Genomic DNA, 27,854 nt, shown 5'->3' with positions numbered 1-27,854 from the left:
GTTCAGCTGATCTTGATAAAATGCAATAATTACCCAGTTTCCACCCATATGACAGCACTTTTAATGAGCAATGACAATCCAGGAATTTAACTACATATCAACAGAAGACCATTATATTGGCTCCTTTTTTTGTTTTGGCTCCCACAGCATGTTGAGCCCCACATAAACCCAAACCGCACCACGGGCCGCTAACAAAAGGGCCACTGGCCGTGTGCAGCCTGCGGGCCACATGTTGAGTAGCCCTGGTTTAGAAGGAGCTCAGTGTGTCTGCATTAGTGCTTGATGGGCTTTGTTCAGAACTGCTGCTTGTGAGCTCTGAAGAAGTGCGGCAGAAGCACCAGGGGATACCCTTCAAGTATCATAAGAGTTGTCAAGTTTCTATATGCATAAAAACAACCCACCTGACCTGCCCCTTCTCTGAGGTCCTGCCCCCACTCGCTCCATTCCCCCTCCCTCTGTCACTTGCTTTCCCTATCCTCCCTCATTCATTCATTTTCACTGGGTTGGGTGTGGAGGGGGTGAAAGCTGTGGCTGGGAATGGAGACTCTGGAGTGGGGTCACAAATGAGAAATTCAAAGCGTGGGATGGGGCTCCAGGCTGAGGCAGTGGTTTGGGATGTGAAAGAGGTTGAGGGCTCTGGGATGGGCCCAAAGATGAGGGGTTGGGTTGCAGGACAAAGCTCCATGCTGGGGTAGAGCCAAGGGATTTAGAATATGGGAGAGAGCTCTGCGCTGAGGCAGGGGACTGGGATATGAACAGGCATCGTTCTTGCTGTGCTTACCATTGAATTCAGTAATGCCACCAAATAATCCAAGCTCTAGCATTACTGCTGGAGAGAACCCCCCTTTCTTCCCACATAACTGCTAGATTCCCTAATTATCACCTCTAATATTAGCTCACAGACATTTACCTCCCTCCCATTCCCCTTCTGTTCTGAAATTTGATTTGTCCTTTTCATATGTGTTCATTTTTTTATTGTATCCTTTGGTATATATGGTTGTGACAATTTTCTTCCACTATTTGATCTGAGGAAGTGGGTCTGGCCCACGAAAGCTCATCACTTAACAAACATCTTTTTAGTCTTTAAAGTGCTACATAGTCCTGTTTTTTTGTTTCAGCTACACCAAACTAACACGGCTACATTTCTATCACTATTCTGCTAGCTGAGGTGCAGCTTCCCAAAGGAATTTCTGCAAAGGCATTTGAAAAGATATACAGTAGGTCTGAATGTGGAAGGTACCAGACCAGAGCATAGCTATTATAGCTCTGTTCTAAAATCCGATTTGTCAATATTATGTGTTCACTTTTTTTTTTATTGTATCCCTTTGGTATATATGGTCATGCCAATTTTCTTCCACAATTTGATCTGAGGAAGTGGTTCTGGCCCATGAAAGCTCATCATCTAATAAACCATCTTGTTAGTCTTTAAAGTGCTGCATAGTCCTATCTTTTATATTGGTGTAGGTCAACTCATTAGGTTTGGCTATATCAGTCTTTGTCCACTCAACTCCTCCCTCCCATTTCTTTGTACTTTTATTCTGTGGATTCCCTTCTCCACAAAGTCCTTTTTTCCTCTCATTCTTTTCCCTGAATTCTATTCCCTCATCCCCTAAATTTTCTTTTCCTCCAAGATCTCTACCCTCTCTCCTCTCCCTACTCTAGTGCTTATGGTCAGAGGAGGAGAAGCATCTCCAGGAGACAAAAGTAATGCTAATCCTTACCCTGTGTTCACAGAGCACCTGCAGGGCCAGGAGAAGGAAGTAACTTCAAAAGACTAAATTCCTTTGGAGAAGCCTATGTGCTCACTGTCCTTAGTCATGCACTCAGAGCCAATTAGCAGCTTCAGCAACAACCCAGCTTCTGGAATTGTTGGGCTCTGTTAATTTTTAGCCACCTGAAGCTGCTCCTATGACGAATGATGTGGCACCCCCTAGTGCGTCTCACTGAGGATGTCTCACTCATTCAGTTTTTAATTAATTGTTGTAATGTTTTCGGCCTTGGGCTCAAACTGCCCATTAATTCACTTGTTGCTGTTTTTTTTATAACAACTCCTCTTCCTGTAACTTCCCCATCACTTTCCTCCAGTGGCGGGACAGCTTACATTTTTTCCATAATGGTTTATGAATTATTTGTTGGTATTAATCCTCCCCCAAATTGAAAAAAAAAAGATTCTTTTGGCTCAAAGAATGTCAGTTGATCTCCATTCAGAGAAGACATCTTATCCATCAGTTGAGGCAACATATTTTTGCTTTGTTTGCAAAGGCTGTAGCAGCTAGAAAGTAAGGAGTTTGTTCTGGCTGTAGAGTTTATATAATGTAATTATTTTACCACTGTTTTTAATCTCATGATTTTACTTCCTTCTTTTTTATTGCACACATATATAGAATATATGGAAAGAGCCATGGCAGGAACCTGCACTAAATAAAAACAATTTCATAAAAACCCACATTATTACAGTTCATCTCTATAAACAGAAAAAAGAAATAATTCTTAAGATTTCTATGATTCAGAGCAAAAATATCCTTACTGTCTTAATCCTCTTTTCTCAGACTAGCAGTGAAGACTGATTTCATTTTAAAAAGAAACTGGTGTCAAGTGAATGCTCCAATACACAAGCAAATAAACAGTAAGAACATTTGGGGCCATATCAGTTTCAGTGTAAATGGGTAAAACTTCCCTTCAGTCAAAGAGGTAACAGTGTCAAACCACTGTTTATTTAAGACAAGGTGTTATGACACAAGGTGGCTCTCCCATAGTAACTGTTGCTCCCATATGACTTGTGTAATATACCACTAAGAAAACATTAATGTTGCTAATACATACATTATATCTTCCTTATTTAGCAATGAGCCTTGATATACTTGCTTTGCCAGAAATCCACTCTAAAGAACATTCTCAGCTTCAACTACCCATCTTGCCTCCCTCCCAGGTGCTTCCAGTGAAACTTATTTTTGAGAACAATCATTGGATGTATCCATGATAAATTCATGGGAATTCATGATAATATTTCAGGAAACATTCCACAGGACAAAGACATTTTTTAAATTACAAATTTATGTAATAATATTTTAAACATCAAACATGGCTCAAAACAAAATAGTCTAATTCCCCCTCCTTTGTTTGCCTTGAAAAGTCAAAAACATGAATTCTTTTAATTTGCCAACAATGCTAAAAAAAAACAGTTTGTTTTTGTTTGGTGGCCATTCCAAAAATGAGTAGACAATTTTGTGTCAATTTGCCCAGCCCTACTGCTTCCATAATTAACTCCAGAGTTTCTTGTCTTTCCCTTGGAACCTTCTAATATCAGCCACCGTGACATCTGGGGCATCACCTAATAAACCATCTTGTTAGTCTTTAAAGTGCAACATAGTCCTGTTTTTTGTTTCAGCTAGACCTCTAAGGCATTCTGTCATTGGCTTCCCTGTAGCTTTGGGCTGCCTGAATGCTAAGTTGCTATGGCTAAGATCTCTGACTGACACCTGTATGTCACCCACAAGGCCTGGCTTCCACCACTGTGGTTACTCCCTGTAGGGTGACACTACCAGCCCTTTTAGTTCAGAATCTTCTCACATTCTGAGTTCCCAGCTACTGAATGTTCTTCACTGATTTGTTGTCCCTGAAGGCATGAAATCTGCTTCCTTGCTTATCAGCTCACTTTAGCGCATACACACTTCCCATCATTTGTACAACAGAGACCTGCTGGAGTAAAAAATAAAGGCGTTTATTTAATAGAAAAGCTACAGATGCAAAGCTGAACTAGTGAGGGGGAGCAAATGCATATAAGTTACATAGAAAAAGGAAATTTGTCTAGTATGGTAACATGGAGCCTAAAGTTGCACCTTCGTTTATTTTCTAATACAAGTCACCTGTTGCTTTTAAACAGTTTCTCTGCAAGTCCCTTCCCCAGAGCAAGGATCCAGCATTTCACAGTCAGCTGCCTGTTTACAGACTGCCTTCCCCCTTGCAGTTCATTGATTAAAAATTGCTTCAAGTCTTTTAAAAAGACTTTTCCCACTTCTTCCCCCAGCTTTGTGACTTATTATTATTCTGAGAGGGGGGGAATTTCCACCCACCATACTTCAAAAAAGAACTAGATAAATGAATGGAAGTTAGGTCCATCAATGGCCAGGGCCGGCCTTAGGCCGATTCAACCGAATCAATGGAATCGGGCCCCGCGCACCTGAACCTGGAAGTGCCAACTGGTGAGTTACAGAGCCGGGGCCCTGCTCCACCAATATGTGGAGCTGGGTCTCTCCCCCGGCTTTGCAAAGAGCAGGCCCCGGCCACCCCGTCGGCCCCCCCATGCGTCCTCCCACCCCGCCCTCAGAGCATCCCCCGCGGCTCCTGCTGTGTGTGGCTCCTTCTCACCGCTTGCTGCTGCCCATGTGCAACGCTGCACGTGGGTGGGGAGGACGCCTGGGCCGTGACGTGATGTCACGGCCCGGGATTTTAAAAATCCCGGGAGGCCACATTGCAGAGCCTCACTGGCTCCGGGTCAGGAATGGGCTTGTGCAGCGGCGGGGTGGGGGAAGGAAAGGGGCTTGGGCTTAGGCAGAGGTGGGGGTGAGGGTGGGGGGGAAGGGGTTGGGCGGAGGCAGATGGGAGGAGTGGAAGGAGAAGGGACTTGGGCGGGGGGAGGGGAAGGCACCAAGAGACAGGGGTGCAGGAGAGACAAATGCCAGAGGGCCAATGGCAGGAGGGGAGGTGTCAGTGGGAGAGGGGACAGGGTGATGCTGGAAGAGGAGAGGAGAGGGGAAGGGCATTGGGAGCTAAAGGAGGAGGTGCTGGGAGAAGGCTTGAAAGAAGGGGTGGACATGAGGAAGGATGGAGCAAGGCATGTGTGAGGGCACAGAGGGGCAGGAGGGGAACGGGGCAGAGAGTGGTGAGGGGGTGGGCATCAGGGAAAAAGAGGGCAAAGGGGCGGGGGCAGTAAGGGAAGGGGGAGGCACCAGGAGGGTGCAGGGCTAAGGGAAGGTACAGGTGCCAGGAGATTTTGGGGTGAAGCAGAAGGGCAGACACCTGCAGGGAGGGACCAGCACCAGAGGAGAGAGGCAAGGGAGGTGTTAGAAGAGGGGATGAGGAGGGGTAGCTCACATGAGCGGATTGGGCACAGGGGGGAGAGAAAGGCTGGTGGAAGGGAGCAGGTCAGGAGGGCTGAGGGCAGTGAGAAGGGCAGGAGTCAGGACAGCAGAGGAGGGTGAGGAGTTGGGGGGCAGCAGGCACCAGGGGAGATGATGGAGCAAGGAGAGGAGACATGGCAACAGAGAGAAAAGGTAAAGATTTAAAAATATTTATTAATAACTTGGTATGCTGCCCACGGCCAGTTTGTTTGCGACCCGTGGTGCAGTTTGGGTTTATGTGGGGATCAACACATGGCCAGCGAGTGGGAGCCAAAACAAAAAAGTTGTCAGTGTAACGATCTTCTGTTGATATGTGTTTTAGTAGTTAAATTCTTGGACTGTCATTGCTCATGAAAAGTGCTGTCACGTGTAGAAATTGGGTAAATATTGCATTTTATTAATATCAGCAGAACTGACTTAAATGGGGCCTATGTGTTTGTAGTCTTGCCTTAATCTTTGTATTCATGCCCAGGGCTCGCTGAACCGCGACGAGCCCCGCTCGCCAGCCGTGCTGTCCGGCGATCTGCGCATGCGCAGATCGTTCTGCACATGCCCAGATCGCCCAAACCCGGCTCTTCTGGTGAGTAGATTGTATTATTTGTCGAGCCCTGATCATGCCTGTCAGTGTGAGAGAAGCTATTTGTATATATTTGCTTGCATGTGCAACCAACACTTAAGTTGAGGCTCTCAGCATGTTCTGTACGTATCAGTGTGGCCCCTGGGGCTTTCAAAGTTGAGTTGCCCTAGTTCATCCCTGACAGGTGTCTGTCTAATCTGGTCTTAAATATCTCCAGTGATGGAGATTCCACAATCTCACTAGGCAATTTATTCCAGTGTTTATCCACCCTGACAGGCAGGAAGTTTTTCCTAATGTCCAACCTAAACCTACCTTGCGGCAATTTAAACCCATTGCTTCTCATCCTAACCTCAGAGGCCAAGCAGAACAATTTTTCTTCCTCTTTCTTATGATACTCTTTTAGATACTTGAAAGCCGATCTCGTGTCCCTTTTCAGACTTCTCTTTTCCAAGGTAAACACGGCCAGTTTCTTTAGCCTTGCCTCATATCTCATGTTCTCTAGACCTTTCATCATTTCTGTTGATCTTCTCTGGACTTTCTCCAGTTTCTCCACATTTTCTGAAATGTGGTGCCCAGAACTGGACATGATACTCCAGCTGGGGCCTAATGTAGACTCATTCCCTGCCTAGGGGATGTGAGACTGGGCAGGTTAATTTCCAATCCTCCTGTTTATTCTTTTCCTAAGCCAGGAGGGCACAGTAGTTCTGATTGGGGTTAGAGAGGGAATGAAAGCCAGATCCAAGACCAATGAGCCCTGGGAAGTGGGCCCATTGAAAGGAGACTGGACCTCTGGATGCCTTGGGGGTCAGCAGCAAGGGCCTGCTTTGGGAAGCCCCCTCTTTGGAGGTGAATGTGGTAGCATTGAAACGTTACCCAGAAGCAGGCGCCACAGACACTAACTTCAGATTCATGGGACAGCTCTCATAGATTTTGCACATGCATAAGATGATAGATCTGTGGGGGGGGTGGGGGGGGTCAGTTGCCCCTGGGAGAAAAATAATATAAAATGGATCAAAATTATAGGTGCTTTGTGAATATGCTGTCTTGAGAGTGGAAAGATTTCATATTATCATATATGATTCCTGGTAACCCATCTCAAATATGAAAAACTAGGTTGATACCTGTTCATATCAGGAGCTGTTGAATTCAGTTCACCATTTGCAGTATCTCATTAGGATGTTTAGTGGAGAAGATATTGTTGTTTTTTTTATTTATACTGTGGGCAAAGCATGGGCTCACAAGAATTCCTCCATTGTTTTACCATGAGTCTCAAAACATTTGGTGTTTTTCTAAAAGCCTGGAGTCAGTTGATTATGTAGGAATCTCAGCTTTCATTTAAAAAAAGTTCTCTCTACTTCTGGGCCTTACAGCTAAGCCAGAAAGCTTTAAAACTGAACCCTAAATACTCAAACAAAAGGCCAATAAAAATCCAATATGTTTTATTTTAAAAATATCTTATGATTTGTAGACCATTCCCATAACTTTGTTTAGGCGTTCCTTGTGATTTTTGGGTTGGCAATACTGCTCTTTTATTGGTGAATTTAGAGAGGTCTCTCCCTTCAGTTTCCCTTTCCACCCTCCTTTTTGTCACAGGTCATCAGAGAATCATAGAGACAATGGAAAGTAGGGTGAGTCCATGACTATGGTTAATGACTGGTCAGGGTGACTAACTATTATCAGCCAGTGGTCTGAATGAGCTAGCTACTGCCATCTGTTAATCAACTGTAGGAAAAGGCTTCACAAGCAGACCTTATTTATATAGACATACCTACTTTGCCACAGAGTTCAGTAGACACACTTGCTGTGTCAAGGTGATCAATTTTGGCTCTTTTGGGCCGAAATTCACTTAAGACTTGGAGCTGGGAGAATGAAATGTTATAATCCATATTGTATGATTAAAAGGTAAAAGACCTGAACTTAATATGACCTGGCTTAGGGTCTGCCATAACTTGAACACTAAGCAGAGGATAGTGAGTCACATCTAACTGAAAGTCACAGAAGATGGAAACAGGTTTTATTTCTGGCGGTGTAGAGTCTATTTGGGAGTCCTCAATTATATCTGACACTTTACATCCACTATTTAAAGGCAGAGCTGACTAGAATCAATTGAGAGTCCTTGTTTTGTCTCAGTGATCACTTGAGCAAAAATCATTGATAAAATCTTGTCTAGACTGATCTTGGACTCAACATGCAGGCAATATGTTGAAGAGCAGTGCAAAGGAGGCAATGGTGGTGAGGTACCATATTACGTAGTGAAATCATTGGTGCTGAAATCACTAAGGCCTGGAAGATGACCACAGAACTGACACTCTTAACAAAGACTCCATATTTGCTATTTAAAAAGTAAGTCAATGTAACAGAAAACTGCAACGCCCTCTGGTAACTTTTTAAAAATCAAACTTTAAACTTTATTGAAAAAATTGGATAGTTTGCAATCGAAAATATTTGAGCTACACTTAAGGTAACTGATTTAATTTTTTTGTAAAATTTCGCATAATAAAGGATGGCATATTTTTTAAATGTTCAACTACATTTTGATCAGATCTACAGGCAGTCCCCGACTTACGTGGATCCGACTTACGTCGGATCCCTAGATACGAACGGGGTGAGGCAACTCCCGCACATGCGCAGCAGCATTCCCGGGGCTCGCTCACCTGGGTCCTAGGATCCTCCTCCTCCTCGGGCCAGCTCCGACTGGGGTCCCGCAGAGCTGCCGGGCAGAGGAAAAGTGCCTCCCCATGCCCGCTGCCCTCCCACCCCCCCTGCCAGCAACAGGCTGCCCCCTCCCCTGAGCAACAGGCTGCCGAACAGACAAAAGCAGCCTCTCTGCCCCTCCTCCCCTCTATACATGCCGGGCTCCAGGAGCGCAGCAGTGTCCCTGGGGCTCGCTCACCTGGGTCCTAGAATCCACCTTCTCCTCCTCTTCGGCCGGCTCCAACTGGCCTCTGCCTGCAGCAGCTGGCCACAGGGACAGGGATCCTGCAGAGCTGCCGGGCAGAGGAAAAGTGCCTCCCCATGCCCGCTGCCCCCCCCCTGCGGCCTCGCATCCTGCACGCCTCTCCCCTCCCCCCCCTGCCAGCAACAGGCTGCCGAACAGCAGACAAAAGCAGCCTCTCCGCCCCTCCTCCCCCTATACATGCCGGGCTCCCTGGGCAAACAAAGACTCCACCAAAACAAACAAAGTGCTGGCCTCATTGTGTTAGCAAAAAAAGGACCCTCCTCCTAGAACCCTGGGTGGTGTGTGGAAATAAAGCTATTAGCTCAAAGCATGGTGCAGAGCTGTTTGGTATTTGATGAGTTACTCCTTTAGTCCTGAGTTTGTCACAGGGACAGAAATAGATGTGAAATCTTCTGAACAGGGGAACAGACAGCAAAACAAACATTAGAGGGGAGTTAACCTTTCCCTATGCTATCCAAAACTAAAAAAAATGTTTGGCTAGAGTTTCCCCTACAATATGTACCAGTTCCGACTTACATACAAATTCAACTTAAGAACAAACCTACAGTCCCTATCTTGTACGTAACCCGGGGACTGCCTGTACTTCTGATGTGATATTTGTGTGTGGTTGTGGTTTGTTGTGCGGGGCCCCGTACTTCCTAAAGCCGGCCCTGTCAATGGCTATTAGACAGGATGGGTAGAAATGGTGTCCCTAACCTCTGTTTGTCAGAGTCTGGAAATGGATGACAGGAGAGGGATCACTCATGTTCTGTTCACTCCCTGTGGGGCATCTGGCATTGTCCACTGTGGAGTATAGGATACTGGGCTAGATGGACCTAAGATCTGATCTAATATGACCCTTCTTATGCTCTTACTCTCAGCCTGGACCAGTCCACAGAGGAGATACACTTCCTGGACCCTCAAATAAGTATGGTCACATAAATATCACCTTATCCCAGAAAACTACTGACCATTATACTTACTTACATGCCTCCAGCTTTTATCCAGAACATATAACACAATCCATTATCTACAGCAGTGGTTCCCAACCTTTTCCAGGTAGGGACCTATTTTGACAATTCAGGAATACTTGGTGACCCAAGGAAATTCAAAAACTGGAGCGGGGGAAGCAGAGCCACCTGGGGAGACACTTGGCGACTCTCTTGGAATGTAATGGTGACTGATACTTGGGTTCCGACCCATAGGTTGGGAAACCCTGATCTACAGCCAAGCCCTGAGATACAACCATATTTGCGCCAATCCCTCAAACAGAGACAAACAAACTATGGATTTCTATCAAGAATTCTTAAAACTACAATATCCCCCTGGAGAAGTGAAGAAACAGATTGATAAAGCCAGATAGCCAGAAGACACCTACTACAAGACAGACCCAACAAAGAAAGCAATAGAAAGCCACTAACCATTACCTCCAGCCTCCAGCTAAAACCTTTCCTACATATCATCAAGGATCTACAACCCATCATAAATGACAAGCCTTCACTCTCTCAGACCTTGGGAGGCAGGCCAGTTCTTGCTTACAGACAGCCCCTCAACATGAGACTCACTACTAACTTCACACCCCACAACAGAAACACTAAACCTGGAACCTGTCCCTGCAACATACTCGGTTGCCAACTCTGTGTACACACCTACCCTACTGATACAATTACAGGATCTAGCCATATCAGTTGTACCATCAAAAGCTCATTCACCTGCACATCTACTAATGTAATATGCCATCATGTGCCAACAATGCCCCCTGCCACATACATCCGATAAACCAGACTGCTTCTTTGCAACAAAGAATAAATGAACAAATTAGACATTAAGAATGGCAACATACAAAAACCAGTTTGGGAACACTTTAACTTCCCTGGATACATGGTTTCACACTTGCAAGTTGGTATTGTCAGGCAACCCCTCCCCCCCCCAAATCTTCAAATACAGACTGCAACGAGAAATGGCTGAGCTGGAATTCATAAGCAAATTTGACACCATGAAACAAGATTAAATAGATAAATGGAGTGGTTCTTTCATTATCAGGAGTGGCCCAAGGCCAGCTGCGGCAGCTGGCGCCCCAGGCGGAAGGCATGATTGGCACTCCTGCCTGCATGGCCGTCAATGGCCATGACGTCATCATCAGGTGCCCAGGCCAGCGGCGCCCCAGGCAACTGCCTAGTTTACCTAGGCTCACGGGTCACCCCTGTTCATTATCATTACAATAGGTAACTTCCTATTCAAATGTTCTTACTTCTCATTGCTGTTGGATGTGAGCCATGTCTGCTCTAATTTAATTAGCACTGATGTCACATTCCCATCTCTGTATCGCTGCCTTTTTTCCTTTTCTCTTCAGTATTTGAGGAAGTGAGTTGTAGCTCCCTGAAGCTTATGCCCACATACCCCAATACATTTGTTAGTCTTTGAAGTTCCACCAGATTCCTTGTTGTTTTTGTTGAAACAGACTAACACGGCCACTCCTCTTGAAACTTCTGAACTTCATAGTTGATCTCAGGTTTCAATGTCTTCCCATTAATTGTAATGGCCCACCATTGCCTTTTCTTGGGCTGGACAAACCCCTGGTTTAACTGCTCATTTGGGGGGCTTAAACCTTCTGTTCTCCTTCTGGGTGTGGTGAATGCTGATTGTCACAGCCAAAGTCAGACAGCACACTGGACTAAATGAATTATTGGTTTGCACTCAGATGGAAATATTCATATGAATCATGGTCTATAAGAATAGAATCTTTCTACATTTAACAGCTAATTACCTCAATTTGTCCTGGGCTAAATCCTGTCCTTAGGTGGCTCACCAGTGTAATTCTTCTGGAGAAAACTGATTAACTACAGCTTTCCTTTCATGGAGGTAAGGGCAGAATTTGGCTCAAGAATAACTCTAATTTATTAGTTGAGAACAACTAGCAAAGTGGAGTGATTTTTGCTTTGTAATATATAGATCAAACTGGTAATCAGATGTGCATGCAGCTTCATGAATATAACGTAGTCCTTAACATTTAAGGAAAATCAGCAGATTCACCACTGACTGCTGTGAAGTGACTACTGCTGCATGTGAAGTGATTATAAATGCCTTAAATCATTTGTAGGATATTTGCAAGACAAATAACTTTAGATGTTAAATGTTGATTTAATCGTGTCACTGTTATCTGACCACAATTGTTATCATTAAGATAGAGCTGTAGGATTTTTACAAAGTTGCATCTAATGACAATGCTAAATAATGCTAATTAGCCCAGCCACAGCCCAAAGTAAGACAGGTCACAGATATATTGTCCTGAGGTTGCTTTGGGAGGCATTGTGCTTCAGGGACATCCCTCAGAAGCACAATTCGTTCTGGGGTTCCTATATTGCATAGTGGTGGTAATTTATGTAATGGTCCTGTTATGAGATGCAGCATTCTCTTCACCTGACATTTGCTTCCAGGTTCCCTATGTAACATGAGTTGCATAAAATGATCGAGGACCATTGCAGAGATATTAACTAAACCTTGCAGGAATTCTCTCTAAGTGGCAACCACTTTGGGTTCAGGGTGGTCTTCATAAGACTAAAATAAGACAAAAGCTTCTGTGACCCATTACCAGTCCTCAGAAGTACCCAATTTATCCTAAATGTGATATTTTAATATAAAATGTTAATATAGATTATGTTAACAAGGGTGAATAAAGGCATGGAAAAGAGAATTTGAGTTATATTCAGTCTTTGTTCAAGTTCTAATAAAAATAAATACAACAGTATAAATGTTTTTCATCAGTTTGTTTCTCTTGGTCTCTAGGGAGAAAATGGCTTGATAGTCAAATATTTACCAGACTGCAGTGATTACTAAGGCTAAATTTCAACCAAGGTGGTTTGCAAACACAGATGCCTTTCTGTTCATAAATGTAAAAAACATGGATTGATACATGGATAGCTACTGCGGTGTTCAGGTTAGTTAATGTAAAATCTTGTAACTGTTCAATATCTTCACAGTAATAATGCTAACCATATGGACTTTAATTCAACATATATCTGGGGTGCATTTTTCATAACCCAACTGGGCTAACTGCTAATCAGTAATCATGATGGTTTGAAAACTTAAAAATATGTAGTATTTTCTTCTCATTTAACATATTTTTGATAGAAACAAAAATGGCCCTCCATTCCTAATCTAAGGATTTACTTCTACTGTCCTTTCTTATTTAGAATACCTTGGGGATAATCTAAACAAGTGTGGCAGAAGGGTTATAAACACAATTAATGACAAACCTGAGAGAGGGAAATTAGAGGCCAGGGAGAATAATAATATATAAATAAGGATGTGTGGTACATATCATGTAATGATTACCTCTTACTCCTCAATGTGTATGCAAATTAAAAAAAAATGTTTGCATCTAAAATATTTCCAACCAGCACATGAATACAGATACAATTTCCTTTGTTGTTATTTTTGTCTGGTTATTTAATCTATACCTTGTCCAAATGGTTCCCATCTTAGGCATGGACCTTACAGCGGGATAACAGTACTGCTTCAGCTGAGCCATGGCAAGGCCTCCTATGTGGCCTCTCCATGCCAGCAGGAGAGAGTTCTCTTGCCAGCATAATTAATCCACCCCCAATGAGTGACTCTACAGAGAGCATCTCCTGCGGAAACAGTGTTGTCTACCTCTAGTACTTTTAACAGTGAAACTTATGATGGCCAGGGATGTGTTTTTGTGCAGCCTCAAGAAAGTAAGCAAGTAAAAATTAGAACTGGAAGAAACATTTTTGACAAAGCTTCACTTTGTCCAAACTGAAACATTGGAGAGAGAAAGAGACTTAACACTGGTTTGAGAGATACTCAGGTTCAAGTCTTTGATTCACAGCTCAATTTGCCATCCCAGATCACTCTGAACCAAGGGATTTGGAGCAGTATAGAATGTGAGAGTTGCTCTCTCGTCTGAAGTAACTAGCAAGCCCTGGACTTCAAAACATCTTCCTGGACAGAAAAGCTATTGTTTCAGTCTGAAAACAGACATTTACAACACAATTTTGTTTTTCATTAAAATATTCAAAATATTTGGTTTTGTGCTAATGTGGAAGAAAAATGTCAAATGCTGCCACAAACCAGAATTGTCCTCTGGACAGCTCTCATAAAATGCTAGTATAGTAAGCCCTGGTATGATTAATAAAACTAACAAATTATTAGGGCTGCCAAACCATTAAAATTAATTGCAATTAATCTCAGTTTTAATGATAGTTAATAATAGAATATCAATTTAAATTAATTATATATGTCTTTGGATATTTCTCTACACTTTCAAATATATTGATTTAAATTAAAATGCAGAGTACTCTTTTTTTTTAAAAAACTTATATTTATACTGCGAAAACATAGTCAAACAAACAATAGTGTACTCCACAAGACGAAGCATGAAGGGTCATGTGAATGTTTAGCATATCTGGCAGTGCTTCAACAGTGCCATGTGAAGACCTGTTTTCACTTTCAGGTGATATTGTAAATAAAAAATGTAAATATAAACAAACCTGTTTGTTTTAGCAATTGGCTGAATCAGAAGTAGGTATGAATGGAGTTGTAGGCTCTAAAGTTTTACACTGTTTTGTTTTTCAGTGCAGTTATTTAAAAATTTCACATTTTATAAGTTGCACAGCCACAATAAACAGATTGCTCTGCAGTATTCGTATGAGGTGAATTGAAAAAATACTATTTCTTTGTCTTTTATTTAGTGCAAATATTTATAATGAAATATAAAGTGAGCACTATAGACTTCGTATTCTATGTTCTAATTGAAATCAGTATGTTTGAAAATGTAGAAAAAAATATCCAAAGCAGTTAAAATAAATGTAAATTGGTATTTAGAACAGTGTGATTAAAATGGCAATTAATTTTAAATAAATGTATTTGTTTTGAATTAATCACTTGTGTTACTGTGATTGCCAGCCCCACAAATAATATTACTATTAACATCCCAGACACTAAATTTCCCACTTTGAAGAAAGTTAAAACAAAACAAAACAAACAAAAAAAAACAAGCAAGCAAAAAAGAGCAATCACTTGGAGAGTTGTTAGATATAATTTCATGAAGTGGGTAGTGCAAATAGATTTCTGGCAGAATTCCATTGCTGATAACACCATTATTAGACCTGAGCTTCTGCACTGAAGAAACATGAAGAAAGCTTACTAAAAATTCACAGCAGAATTTGCTGTTCCACATTCCATAATTTGCACAAAAATGCAGTTTTTTATTACTCTGCAAATGACTATTATGAAACACAGTTACAGTGAGGACACATAGTACTCGAAATTCATTCATTTTATATATTCTGCTACAGTAGTATATCCTGGAACATTATTCAGTAATTAATTCAGTTTTCAAGTATTTAAATATGTCAAGCATATTTTATGATACATTACCTTGACTTTTTTACTGTTTGTTCCCACCAAGCCTGATCCAAGACCCACTGACATCAACTAAAAGACTTACATTGATTTTTCTGGTCTATGGATCAGGCCTTTTGCCAATTTCAAAAGTTCAAGAGTGGGTTTCTTAATCACAAATATGAGCTAATGAGCTTCTAATGTACAGCACTTTAAACAACACACAGACAATTCTCCCCCCCTTCCCACTCCACAAAATTTATAAACACTTCCAAAAACACTTTCACCACTTTAAAAAGCAATTAAGAAAATGCCATTAGCAAAGAGAAAATTACATACCATCAAAAGAAGAGAGAGTCTGAGGAAATAAGCAGCAAAATTTTCCACAAAATATACGAAGAAAAAGTTACCCTCTCAAGATTGTTACAACACACACACACACACACACACACACACACACACACACACACACACACACACACACACACACACACAAAAGAAACATTGAGCCCACTACTGAAAGCCTGCCTGTAAAAATATATAGTCAGTGTCAACATTTTCCATCCATTCTGTCCCCCCAACATTGATTCTGAATTGAGGCAGATGCTCTAGCTACTGGGATTTGTGATTACATTAGAAACTTGTCTTTCGATTAAAAAAAGTTTTAAAGCCTTCTTGGTTATGAAGAAAAATTCAAAAATGCCCCTGAAGTGCAGCCAATGCAATGATATCAGTCTGAGTTTGTACTCTGAGAGTCTCTGCAATCAGAGGGTATATCTAGACTACATGGCTCTATCGACGGAGCCATGAACATGAATTTACTAGACATAGAAAAATGAAGCGGGTGATTTAAATAATCGCCGCTTCATTTACATCAAAAATGGCAGCCATGCTGTGCTGATCAGCTATTTGGTGGCACAGTGGGGCAGTCTGGACGCGCTGCGGTTGACAAGGGAAGCCTTTGTTGACCACTCCGGTAAACCTCATTTCAGGAGGCATAGCGAAGCGATCAACAAAGTCTTCCCTTGTCGACCGCAATACGTCCAGACTGCCCCGCTGTGCCGCCAAACAGCTGATCGGCACAGCGTGGCGGCCATTTTGATGTAAATGAAGTGGCGATTATTTAAATCACCCGCTTCATTTTTCTATGTCTAGTAAATTCATGTTCATGGCTCCGTCGATAGAGCCATGTAGTCTAGATATACCCTCTGATTGCAGAGACTCTCAGAGTACGCTTCATTTTCCTATGTCTAGTAAACTCGTCTACATGGCTCCAATAATGGAGCCATGTATGGCTCCAATAATGGAGCCATGTAGTCTAGACATACCCAGAGAGAAGGGAACCTCACAGTCCATCTCAGTGGAGTGTTAACTTCCAGACCTCTGCTCAGAGGTACCCTGGCAACACTAATCTAGCAAATCATTGTACAGGAGGCAGGAGCAGAAGAGTGCGATGTGTCTGACCAATTCACCCAAGCAGATTCACCTCAGTTACAAAGCCAAGTATTGGGGGAGGAGCAATGCTGCTACCTTACCATTTCAGAGGGGAGAGATTAGCCTGGTTGCTATCAAATATGTGCAATAGCATTACACTGATTCCTAATGCTATGGTGTGCTTTGTGTCCTGAATGGGCTTAGTTTGGCCCCAGACATTTCCCATGCCTCCTATCATGAACCCAGAGCATTCTTTCTCTTCTACCATTGCTTCTCATCCAAATCTTGAGCAGTCTTACTTCTGCCTCATATTCTTGAGAGTTCTTAGGACAACCTAGTGAGGGGGATTGTGTCTACTTCAATTGCTAGATGCCAGCCCACCACTGAATTCCCAGATTTTACATGGAAAATGTTGGTCATAATTTTGATAAGTGGAATAAATGTGAAAAATGTCATGGCAAGCAAAATACTTAGAGAAAGGTAAGAGTTCTGTGTGAAATATTTGGTTTTAAAATTGGTAATTTTGAAGAAGTTTAACTTGTTTTATCAGTAGGTAATACATGCAGACCCTGGCACGTTCAGGCTGAATTGGCTGTTGTCTGTGGCTCCCTCTTCTCTATCTGGTCACAAAGGGATGATTCTGAAATATGTCCTGGCAAGAGCTTGGGCTCTAACCAACATGTCTGGACTGCCAAAGTAAAGTACAATGTTCGGTTGTTTGCACATATAAACCATATTTTGTGATTAAAAATAAACGTAATGTTACTCTTTGTTTCTCTAGACTCTAGAGCCTAATCCAGAACCCAGTGAAGATTCCAAAAGATTCCCATCAGTTTCACTGGGCTTAGTCACTACTTATATTACCTTTAAATCCTTAGTAAAAACACATCCTGAAAAATCTGAAGGGAGGAATTTTGCTTTCTACCATTTGTCAAAGATAGGTGTGCTAATATTTAATGGCCAGAAGCTGGGATTGAATGACAAAGGACAGATCTTTCATTGTCCTGTTCTGTTCATTCCCTCTGAAACACCTGATATTGGTCACTGTCAGAAGACAGGATACTGGACAAGATGGACCTGATCCATCTGGTCTGAACTAATATGACTGTTCTTATATTATAATTTCAGGTTTGGTGTATGAGGCAAATCACTTGCTGTCTTGATACTTGGCAAAGGCATTTCTTGTTGTAAAGAACATGTCAACAAGAGTATGTCAATCTTCTTAACTTACCAGAAATGTAGTTAAGGTTCCAGTCCTGAGATGTGTGTAGTGCCTTCAGTTCCCATTTAATTTACTGGGTTTTGAAGGCACTAAACTCCTCTCACAAGGAGCTCAGCACCTTGCAGGATTGGGCCCTCAGGTGAATATTCTGTTTTCTGGGCTTCACTGTTATATCAAGTATGGTATAATACAAATGTAAGCCAATCTGCCTAATACTGGATATGCTCAAGTCTTAGTCTCAGATCCTCAAAGGTATTTAGTCAGCTACCTCCCATTAAGACCACTGAGCATTAAGTGTCTAAACAGCTTTGAGGATCCGGGCCTCCTTTCATGCCTATTCATGAAAAATTTCCCACTGACTTAAATGGGAGCAGGATGGCATCCACAGATTTGGGTAACTGAATTCACTCTGTTACTAATAGCATATCATGACTATGTGCTACTTAATGGCTGAAAGTCACATTTGTTGTGGCCTAACAATGTTTGCTTAGTCTCAGAGCCATTTTAGTGTATATTTGCAAAAAACAATGAGGAGTTCTGTGGCACCTTAAAGACTTACAGATTTATTTAGGCATAAGTTTTCTAAATCTGATAGCTTTTAATGTTTGCCTAGTAAAATGTTAAATTAAGAAGAAAATTATAATTAATGTTACTTGAAAAACATTACAGAACTCTATTATTTTTTGAATTAATATTTATATGGACTACATGAAGAAAATAAATGATAAAGCACCATAATAGTCAATAAATCAATGGAGGGTTATAAAACTTAAGCTCTAGAAATAGAGGAGAGGAGATGCTTGATCATCACTGATAGAAACAACTTAGAAATAGCTACACACAGCTTGATCTGACAGGATGCAGATATCCCGAATGTACATATACACCATTCTGTAAAAAGTTATGAGCAAATCAGGGAAACCTGACCTTGCATCAGTGAGAATGCCACTGCATAGTTGCCAAGTACTTCTCTTTAGTGGCAAAAATTTCGTGAAGGAAAAGAACAAATAGATAAGCAAAGCCTCTAATCTGCAAATTGAGATTCACATTTAAACTGATGTCTTTCACTTGTCCCATCACTCCAGAGAATAAGGGAGAAGCTGCAGAAGTGACTTGAGCTGAACAGTGGATTAGCACTAGGCCTGAACATCATATAAGAACTTGCAAACTTGAGGCCCCCAAACCCATAATTTTAAAACTTTTTCTCAGCATTATCAAGGATAAGATATGGAAAGATTATGCACTCAGAGTTGAGATGTGTGTGCCAAAAGAACTTTTCTTTTTGGAGGAGTTAGAAGGTAGATGTTTGAGTACTTCTAACAGAGTTTTCACCTTAACTATGGGGCAACTCCATGGCTGCATCTAGACTGGCATGATTTTCTGTAAATACTTTTAATGGAAAAGTTTTTCTATTAAAAGCATTTGTGGAAAAGAGCATCTAGATTGGCATGAATGCTTTTGCGCAAAAGCACTTTTTGCAGAAAAGCATCCGTGCCAATCTAGATGCGGTTTTGCTCCAGAAAGCCCCGATTGCCATTTTCACCATCGGGGCTTTTTTGCGCAAAACAGTCCTCTCCTGTCTACACTGGCCCTCTTGCGCAAATACATTTGTGCAAGAGGGCTTATCCCTGAGTGGGAGCATCATAGTATTTGCACAAGAACACTGACAATCTTACATTAGATGGCCAGTGTTCTTGTGCAAATTAAAGTGGCCAATGTAGACAGCTGGCAACTTGCCAGTCTAGACGCAGCCCATATGTTTTCAACTACATTTCCAAAGGAGACATTTATTTGGGTGTTAGTGAAGCTCAACACCTCTGAACATTGTGTCATTACTGTTCTTGTTGGGCCTGATCATGCAAGATACCCAAGTCCAGTTCCCTATAGGCATTTAGGTGCCTAACTCCGATTGAAATAATATAACATTCTGACATGGGTCTCCCTCAATCTCTCCATTTAAAGTTGTTCTGTTTTAATTAAATAATGAAATATTGAGTCAGAGATGGCTTGAATGACTCTACTGTTTAGTAGTTAAATCACTCTGCTGCAAGGTGGCACATCCCTGTTCAAATCTGCTTAATTTAGTAGGCAGAGGGGGCACTTGAACCTATGTGTGTACCTTAACCATTGGGATAAATGCCATGAAGGAGGTTGCTTTGTCTTCATCCGTGGCAATTTTGTGTAAATGCATCTGAGGAATCCAATCTGGTAGGCAGCCTTTGAACATACCCACTGCATGAAATCTCATCCCCACAAATTTAGGCAGTCACACTATCTTCCCCTGGTTAGTGAATGACTGTGGGTCTCAGATAGGAGATAAGTGCCCAGATGCCTAGCAGGTGGCTGCAGTGTACATGTGCACAAGCAGGAGCATAGACACATAGGGACCTTGACTGAAAAACCATAGGTGCTGAGTGCATATAAAATTAAGTGGCAGCCAAGCAGGAATTTTGTGGATCTCAGAGGGGCCTAAAACTGGGACTTAGGTGCCTAAGTACCTTTATGAATCCCACTGTTAACCTCTTTGTGTCTCATATCCCCATCTGTAAAATGAAAGTAATAATATTTCCTTTCTCCACTTGTCTATTTTTCTTATCGTTGGGACGTTAGTCATCCCTTACAATGACTATGTAGCATGGTTAGGACAATGAGGCCTGCTGATGCTGCTGTAGTACAAATAATAATAACTACAAAATAATTAAAATGTAATGATCAGTTATTGGCTATTGGACAGGTTCTAGCTGGCATAACTAACCCCCCCCCCCCCAAACAACGCTTATTTGCTTACATTCATACTTACTGTGTTATATTATACATCTGATTTTCCCCAGCTTAATACATTCAATGTATGCATAGAGTAAGTGTGGTGATAATGACATTTAGAAGTATTTAAATAGCTGGAATGTTGCCAGAAAATGCCATATCTTGATTTGGTAACCCCATGAAATGGTACAGAATCTTTCCAGCTATTTAAATTTAAAATCCAGTACCTGAAAGGTAATTTGAAAAAACAACTCCCTGGCCTGGGTTAGGACTACTCCAGTCTGAACCACTTATTCAATCTTTATTTCCATTAACCCTATCAAATTGGCTTATATTTAATAGGTGTGCCATAAATTCACTAGCATGCTACTAGTGCCCTTAAATAAATACTGTGGGTGAGAGAGATTTCTATTCTCATCAATACCTCAAACCTTGTGTTTTCGTATGTCCTTTGTGAAGTTTCTGTGGTTGTGACTGCAGTGCAAACAGATGCTTTGGGACTGTCTCTTGTCTGTCCTTTCAGTTACCATTAGGATCTCATCACAAGCATCTAGTTTCCATGCTTTTCCTGCTAATCGTGCCCTGCTACACCAATCTGCCTCATGAGTCCCAGGTTTAATCAGACATTAAAAAGTTCCCTTCTTCTATTCCCTGGAAAATACAAATTTATTTTAAAACAACAAAATTAAATTAGTAGAAAAACATAACAATTTTAGAAAATAACTGCTAGTCTTATTTTGCCTTTGGTAAGGCATCCTATTGTTTTTATTTACTTAAACATGAATGGTTTATAACTTTGCTCTAATGTGTAAAATTATTTCTCTCTCCTCTTATCGCATCATGAAATCTTTAAAAATTACATACAAAGTAATGCAAGAAAGATGCTTCTCACTAGAACATGTATTCTAATTGAACCCCCATTTCCTACAGCAAGTCTATCTGTTGTGATCAGTACTTTCAATAGATGGTGCTGTTTTCTCAGGGAAAGTGATTGTAATCTGATTTCAAGCAAATGTTAGACAAATGTAAGGAGCAAATTTCATTCCTCTCTTCTTTGCCTTGTACTAAGAAATCTGATTTGCAAGTGGAGTAGAAGACTCCCTTATGAAACAACCACAACTTATTTTTTAAAAACCCACTAGTAAATATATTTATCTGGAAGTGAGATTATTTGTTAGAAAGCTGCAAAATATAGCAACACCACCAGAAAAGCAGTAATTAATTTTAATGAGCCCCATCCTTTTCTTAGTAGAGGTCAGTTGGCATGTCAAAGAGGAAACTACAGAGCCCCAGGAAGAAAGGGGTGGGGATGAGTGAAAAAATATTAGGTTTTATAATATTCTCATTTGTGTGGGGTGTTAAAAAAAAAACCTCGTGCTAACCCTTTGTCTTCTTACCTAGTGTGCTAGGATTTCGTGTGAAAGCAGTAAGAAATGTTCTGCGAATATACATATTTTAGGGTACTTGTTCTGGACACTCAGGTCGTGTTTACTAAATTATAAAAATCACTGCCATGAAGGTAACAAGTTGCTCCTTAAACAAATACACGTCACTTTTGCCTCTGGAAGATATGGCAGTAATTTATTTCTAAATTATTATTATTCAGTTAGGTAGCTCACTTCTGCGCCTTGCTGAAATTGCCTCCATCAGACAGAAGCCTTCAGTTGCCTTCTTCTGGTCTGATATTTGGGAGAGATGTGCTCTCTCCGCCAGACCTAGAGCACAACTTTCCCCCAGCACTTCGTCTTGCAGAGGCGCCCTGACTTGCATAGGGTATTTCAGCAACACAATTCCCTAGCTTCTACGATTAGCCACAAGGCAGAGAACGAGAGAAACAGAGGTCTCTCTAAAAGACCTGCCCCACCCCCAAGTTCATGAAGCCTGAAGAGGAAAGCTGCAAGACTCTCAGCCCCTATCTAGGTGTCCAGGAGAACAGCAAGGGGGGAGAGGCACATCTCCCAGTGGAAAGTATCTCCGGGCAGGACCGTACTTGCAGCCGAGCCAGTCGAGGGCAAGGACACCACGTCCAGTCTCTCCCCACCTCGGTGTCAAGCGGAGGAAAGTGACTCAGAACGAAGTGTTTAGTACTTTATAGCCACCCTGGTCTCCGTCCCCTTCGCCACCCCCCCAGGCCTCAGTGCGTGCCCCCCGCTCTCCCTAGCCCCGGGGCAGCCTCCTTCCCCCCTTACCTGATGATGACATACATGACCAAGAAGTTCCCGAAGAGCCCCACCACGCACACGACGGAGTAGAGAGCCATGATGGTGATGGCCGTGATCGTGGAGGGGCTGACCCCGCCGCCCGGGCACAGGCTGCCGCTGCCTCCCTCCTGGCTGCTGTTGCTGCCGCTGCAGGGGTCGGACTGGTTCCAGCCTGGCTCCTCCGGGCGGCCGGACAGGTTGGTCCAGGCGCCCGGCGGCAGCGGAGGGCAGCTGGCGGCGGGCGGCGCGAAGGGGCCGCAGGCGCTGGAGTTGGCGGGGAAGGCGCTGTCCATGGTGCTGGCCGCGGGAGCAGGTGAGCGGCGGCGAGAGCGGGAGGCAGCGAGGCGAGCGGAGCCTGACACGTGCTGGGCTTCTGCGGGCAGCTGCCCTGCCCGGGCCGGGCCGGGGGGCGCCGGGGAGCAGGCGGCTGAGCGGGATGTAGCGCGAAAGACACTGAAAAGGCTTCGCTCGCCCGCCCGCCAGATGCGCGCAACCTCCTCACGTGCGCTGCTGCCGCCGCTGGCGGGGCGGCACCCGCGTGAGCTGGGTGGACAAGCGCGGAGAGGCGGAGCGGGCGGCAGCGGGAAAGCGGGGAGGAGGGACTCTCTTGGTGTTTTGTTCTTGGGCACCGGACTTGTACAAGGAGGACATGTGACTCCGCTGCTGTGTCCAAGCCGCGCGCGGCGCTGGCTCTCCACTCCTCTTGCCCCTTGCCTGCCCACCCTCGTACAGCCCCTGGGGCAGAGGAACTGGGGAGAGAGCATCTGAACTCCAGTCTCGCCTTCCAAAGCCTTTCTACCTGCTTTGTTTCTGCCCACTCCTTCTCCCTCTCTGAGGGCGGAGAAGCACACAAGGGCAGCTCCCAGGACAAGCCACCCCACTAGCGTTCCCAACTGCACTGCAGTCTTGCAGCCCCAGCCCCTGGCAGCAAGGGCACATACAATAATTTCAAATTTCCCCTTCCCCGGGAGCTGGCACCTGGTTCACTTAGATCCTGGAGCACAAGAAAGCGCCAGCACCACTAGCGAGAATGTGACCAGAAGCTGGAGATTAAACAGCCGGAGAGTATAATATGTTCAACATGTAACTGATTAATACAAGAAGTCGGGGTGCTTTATAGGGGGGTTGTCCTCTTTAGATATCTTCAGTGTATGTAAGAATAAAATGTGGTTGCCCATATGGCAACAGGTTGTGAAATGATAGGCAAACAGACGTGTGTGTTGGAAGTAATTTGCTTTTCACGAAACCTAACGATTGTGACCAGAGAAACTGCTGCTTGAGCTGATAACAGCTATTTGATCAAGAGTGGAGATTTTACACGATTTGCTAACATTCAAAGGAACAGACTAATAAGTTTCACATTTGAAGGCTGGGGACATGTATTTTATTTTCACATTGCTTGTTTGGATGGGTTGGCACTTTTACATGGAACACTCATTCCAAAGCTGCACAGGGACAATCATGTGCATTTCCAGAAACAGCCTGCCTGCTCAGCATTTCTTGGACTACATTCTTTTGCTGTCACATCTTTGAAATCAAAGAAGCTCCACTGCAAGTGAGAGAAAAAAAAAGTTAACTCCCACTGAACAGGAACCAAGAAACATAGCTGGCAGTGTAACTACTACATATGCTGCATTACATTGCTGGTCTAGCTCATTCACTGCTCAGGGTCAATACACCTTCTGACTGCAGAGTAGGGAAGAGTGAGGATGTGGAGGGTGACCAGATAGCAGGTGTGAAAAATCATGATGGAGGACTGTATGTGGGGTAATAGAGTGCTATATAGACAAAGACCCTAATATTGATATATCTGGTCACACCTGTGTCAGAGTTGCATAGGAGTGTGTAAGGCTCCAAAGTCTAGTCACTGTACACTCAGGAAAGGCAAGATGGCTGAATAGCATCCATTTTGGGAGTTAGGAGTTACTTTCATCCCATCCCATACTAGGGAAGAACAAGTGCTATATTTGCATTCATGGTGGAGGTTAAAGGAGTTATCATTAGCGAGGGAGCAGCAAATGAAGTACCTCAGTTCATTAGCAATGCGAGGAGGAGGGGAAGAGAATCCTTAGGACTTTACAGTTGGAAAATAATTATTTCAGGTATATAAATCTGGGTAATGGGGAATATTCTCCCTTTTTTCTAAAGTGACATATCATCAGGGGTATTGGAGTAGTAAGGGAAGTGGAGGAGAAAGGTCAAAGAACCTGCTGTGTGTGCAAGCTGGTAATGATCTGTATGCACTTTTCTACAACCAGGTGATTTTTTTCAAAATTCCTAAGGCCTGTCTGGATGGGGCATAATCAGTTGGAATAAAAGTTTTAAATGGTGTTTAACATAGGAACGTCCTTCTCCAGTGTGAAAATCTAGAGGAGAGGGGGGAAATATAGCAGCAACTCAGATACATTCTTTCAAAGTTGATGCTTCATTCTCCTTTCATGAGGAGATGGACTTTCTGGCATGCAGAATGAGTAGGTAAGAAAGTCTTGAAACTTTATGGCTGTGTCTACACTGGAGCGTTCTTGTGTGAAAACGGCTGCTCTTGCGCAAAAACATGCTGCCTGTCTATGCTGGCATTCTTGTGCAAATAAACTGACGTTGTACTGTAGAAAATCAGGGCTTCTTCTGCGAGAACTCTGATGCTCCCTTTCAGGAAGAAGCCCTCTTGTGCAAGAGCTCTTCCAGAAGAGGCCAGTGTAGACAGGCAACATGAATTTCTTGTGCAAGAAGTCTCTATGATTAAAATGGCCATCAGAGCTTTCTTGCACAAAACAGCATCTACATTGCCATGGATGCTCTTGTGCAAAAGCACATCTCTTGCACAAAAGCACATGCCAGTGTAGACGCGCTCTTGTGGAAGACTTTTTGTGCAAGAACTCTTCCACAAAAGAGTTTTTGCACAAGAAGCTGCCAGTGTAGATGTAGCCTACAACTCTCAATGAAATGGATTTTGGAGCATGCACACAGTGGAGCAGCCCCTCCTTATTAACCCCCCAACCTCCATCAAAGTTCTCTAACAGCTTAACTCAGGAGTAGAGCCAGGTGATCATTAATCCTTGTGATGTGCTTGTGCCTAGCCCTCTTCTAGGTTTAATAAGAAGATGTAGGGCAGAAACTAATGCTGCTAGCAGAGTCTGTTTTCATCCCTTCTTGTCCCTTAATTATCACAACCACTTGTTGCCTATTTTGGTCTTATTTTAATAAAGCTCAATGACTCATTAGACTGGTCATTAGGAAGACTGTTTAATCTTTAAAATGAACTATTGATGACTAGATTAAATGGGCTAGTACATAATATTTATTACATGAGAAAAAATAAATGGTAAATGAAATTGACCTTTTGACAGGTGAAAACCGTGACTTCACTGAGGCCTGGCAAGAAGCCTCAGGGGGTTAGTTCCACTAAGATCAAGCTTCATTAAGCAACATTTCAGAGGTAAGTTAAAGAAAAAGAAAACTGGTTAAACACAGCATTTTATAAATACAGTGCAAACTTTATTACTCAAGTGGCATAGGAGACACTGAATAAATCTGAATAATGAAGGTTTTTGTGTATCAAGTGTATCCTTAATATGATTAATGCATGTGACCCTCTTTTTGTTAACAGGAGATATAGGATAATTGAGGCCTGGATATTCAAAGTTCTGCTGAGTCAGATGAGAAGAGATAACAGGCACACCTAGGAGGTAGAAATGTGGCTTTTAGCTTGCACATCCCTGACAACCTATGGAGAATGTCACTTTCAATCCCTCAAATTTTGGGGGTACTTGTGATATTTCCACTTAAAACAGGGATAGTAGGTGACCCTACTATTTACATGGATTGGCATTTCACCTGGTGTGTGTGAATCTGTTTGCATATTGTAAGTTACATCTATGTATTCTGTTCTGGATGCACTTTATACTCACTTGCACAGGTGGAAATTAGAAAATCAAAGGCAGTGGACAATGAAATCGCAATATATTTTTAGTATGTACAATGGCAGGCATTGCAAAGTTGAGAGTTATAGCACCTAGAGAATCCTGGAACAATACTGCAATACACAATTAGCACCTAATCTATTTATATGATGAATGGGGAGAGAGAGGTGCCTAAGAATGCAATCCACAAAAGCCAGAATGCTTAGGTGTGGAAGACACATAAACTAGCCACTGGGAAATGTCCACCAGAGTGTGGGCTAATAAGCTACATGCCTCTTGGGTGCTTAAATTCAGGTTGCAGACAGGTGCCTATATTTGCTTAGTAATCCAGGAATGGAAACCCACCATTTGCAGTCAAATCACTTCAGCTCCTAAGGTATTTCTTACAGGAATGTGAGACGATGACCCTTAAAAGAGTCCTTGAGTTATATCAAGGTATAAGCCATGTAGGATGGTGTCAACGTCCACAATGTCTCTCCTGCAGCGTTTGGTCTCTGCTCATCTGGCCCAGGTCAGAGCATAATTTCTGGAAAAAGGAGCATTTGATTCAAAGAGTGTTTATGTTATGGCCAAGTCCCAAATATTCATGGCATATATTTAAACATTTTGTATGAATTGATGAAATGATTAATCATTGAAGGAAATATCAATGCCTAGAAATAAATGTGTAGCAATATCACTCAGATGTGTGCATTTATCTGGAAGATTGTGCTCTGACATGCCTTTAACAGTTAAGGATAGTGTGTGCCTGGAGAGTTACAGTTTATAACCTCTGTGTACCTAGATCAATTTCCTTCAAATTGCAGGGATGATTACACACAAGCAAAATTTTCAGTTTAGGGGGAAAAAGCCATTCTGAATGGTCAGCATGCAGAGTGAATGCAGGACAATCTGTATTTTTCTATGATACAGAAATGGCCCAACAGATTTTTTTCAGACTTTCTCTCCAGAATGTTTACCTGGACTCAGAACAAGTATGGTGCATTTCTAATTAAAAGATATTTTAAAGGAATATGTTAAGTGTCTGGTGATAGGAACTTTAAATAACTCATCTCTGACAGGGTAGACAAATCCTGCACCAGATAGGAAGGAATTAAAAAGCAGCACCGCCCTCACTTAGCCCCCATCCTGGTGGGTATTGGATTTAAGAGGAGGAAGGCCAAACAATTGACTATCTGTGAAGGCAGGCAGGCAGGCAGGCTTCTCCTATGTAGAACAAGGAGCCTGAGTTGCACCAGGGATTGTAAGAGGGCTGTGTTGATTTCTTGGACACTGGGAAGGCAGGCACACCTGGTTTGTAGATTAGAGAAGAG

General features: G+C 42.6%; 1 protein-coding gene and 1 long non-coding RNA gene across 2 annotated transcripts in view; one reads left to right on the top strand and one right to left on the bottom strand.

Annotated features, from left to right (window-relative positions):
* Positions 1–23,056, bottom strand: part of OPRM1 (opioid receptor mu 1) — a 41,628-nt gene extending 18,572 nt beyond the window's left edge. Inside the window, exon 1 of the mRNA XM_075924482.1 lies at positions 22,610–23,056. Within this exon, the coding sequence (XP_075780597.1) occupies positions 22,610–22,914 (305 nt within the window). The 5' untranslated portion in view covers positions 22,915–23,056. The remainder of the gene's footprint in view (positions 1–22,609) is intronic.
* Positions 1–27,514, top strand: part of LOC142827921 (uncharacterized) — a 76,176-nt gene extending 48,662 nt beyond the window's left edge. The window contains exons 2-3 of the long non-coding RNA XR_012902729.1: positions 12,422–12,572; positions 25,969–27,514. This is a non-coding gene — a long non-coding RNA (uncharacterized LOC142827921). The remainder of the gene's footprint in view (positions 1–12,421; positions 12,573–25,968) is intronic.
* Positions 27,515–27,854: the final 340 nt, after the last annotated feature.

Source organism: Pelodiscus sinensis, chromosome 3 (genome assembly GCF_049634645.1).
Source record: "Pelodiscus sinensis isolate JC-2024 chromosome 3, ASM4963464v1, whole genome shotgun sequence".
Taxonomy (NCBI): Eukaryota; Metazoa; Chordata; order Testudines; family Trionychidae; genus Pelodiscus; species Pelodiscus sinensis.
Note: the sequence above shows the minus strand (reverse complement) of the source record. Positions and strands in the feature narration are given on the sequence as shown.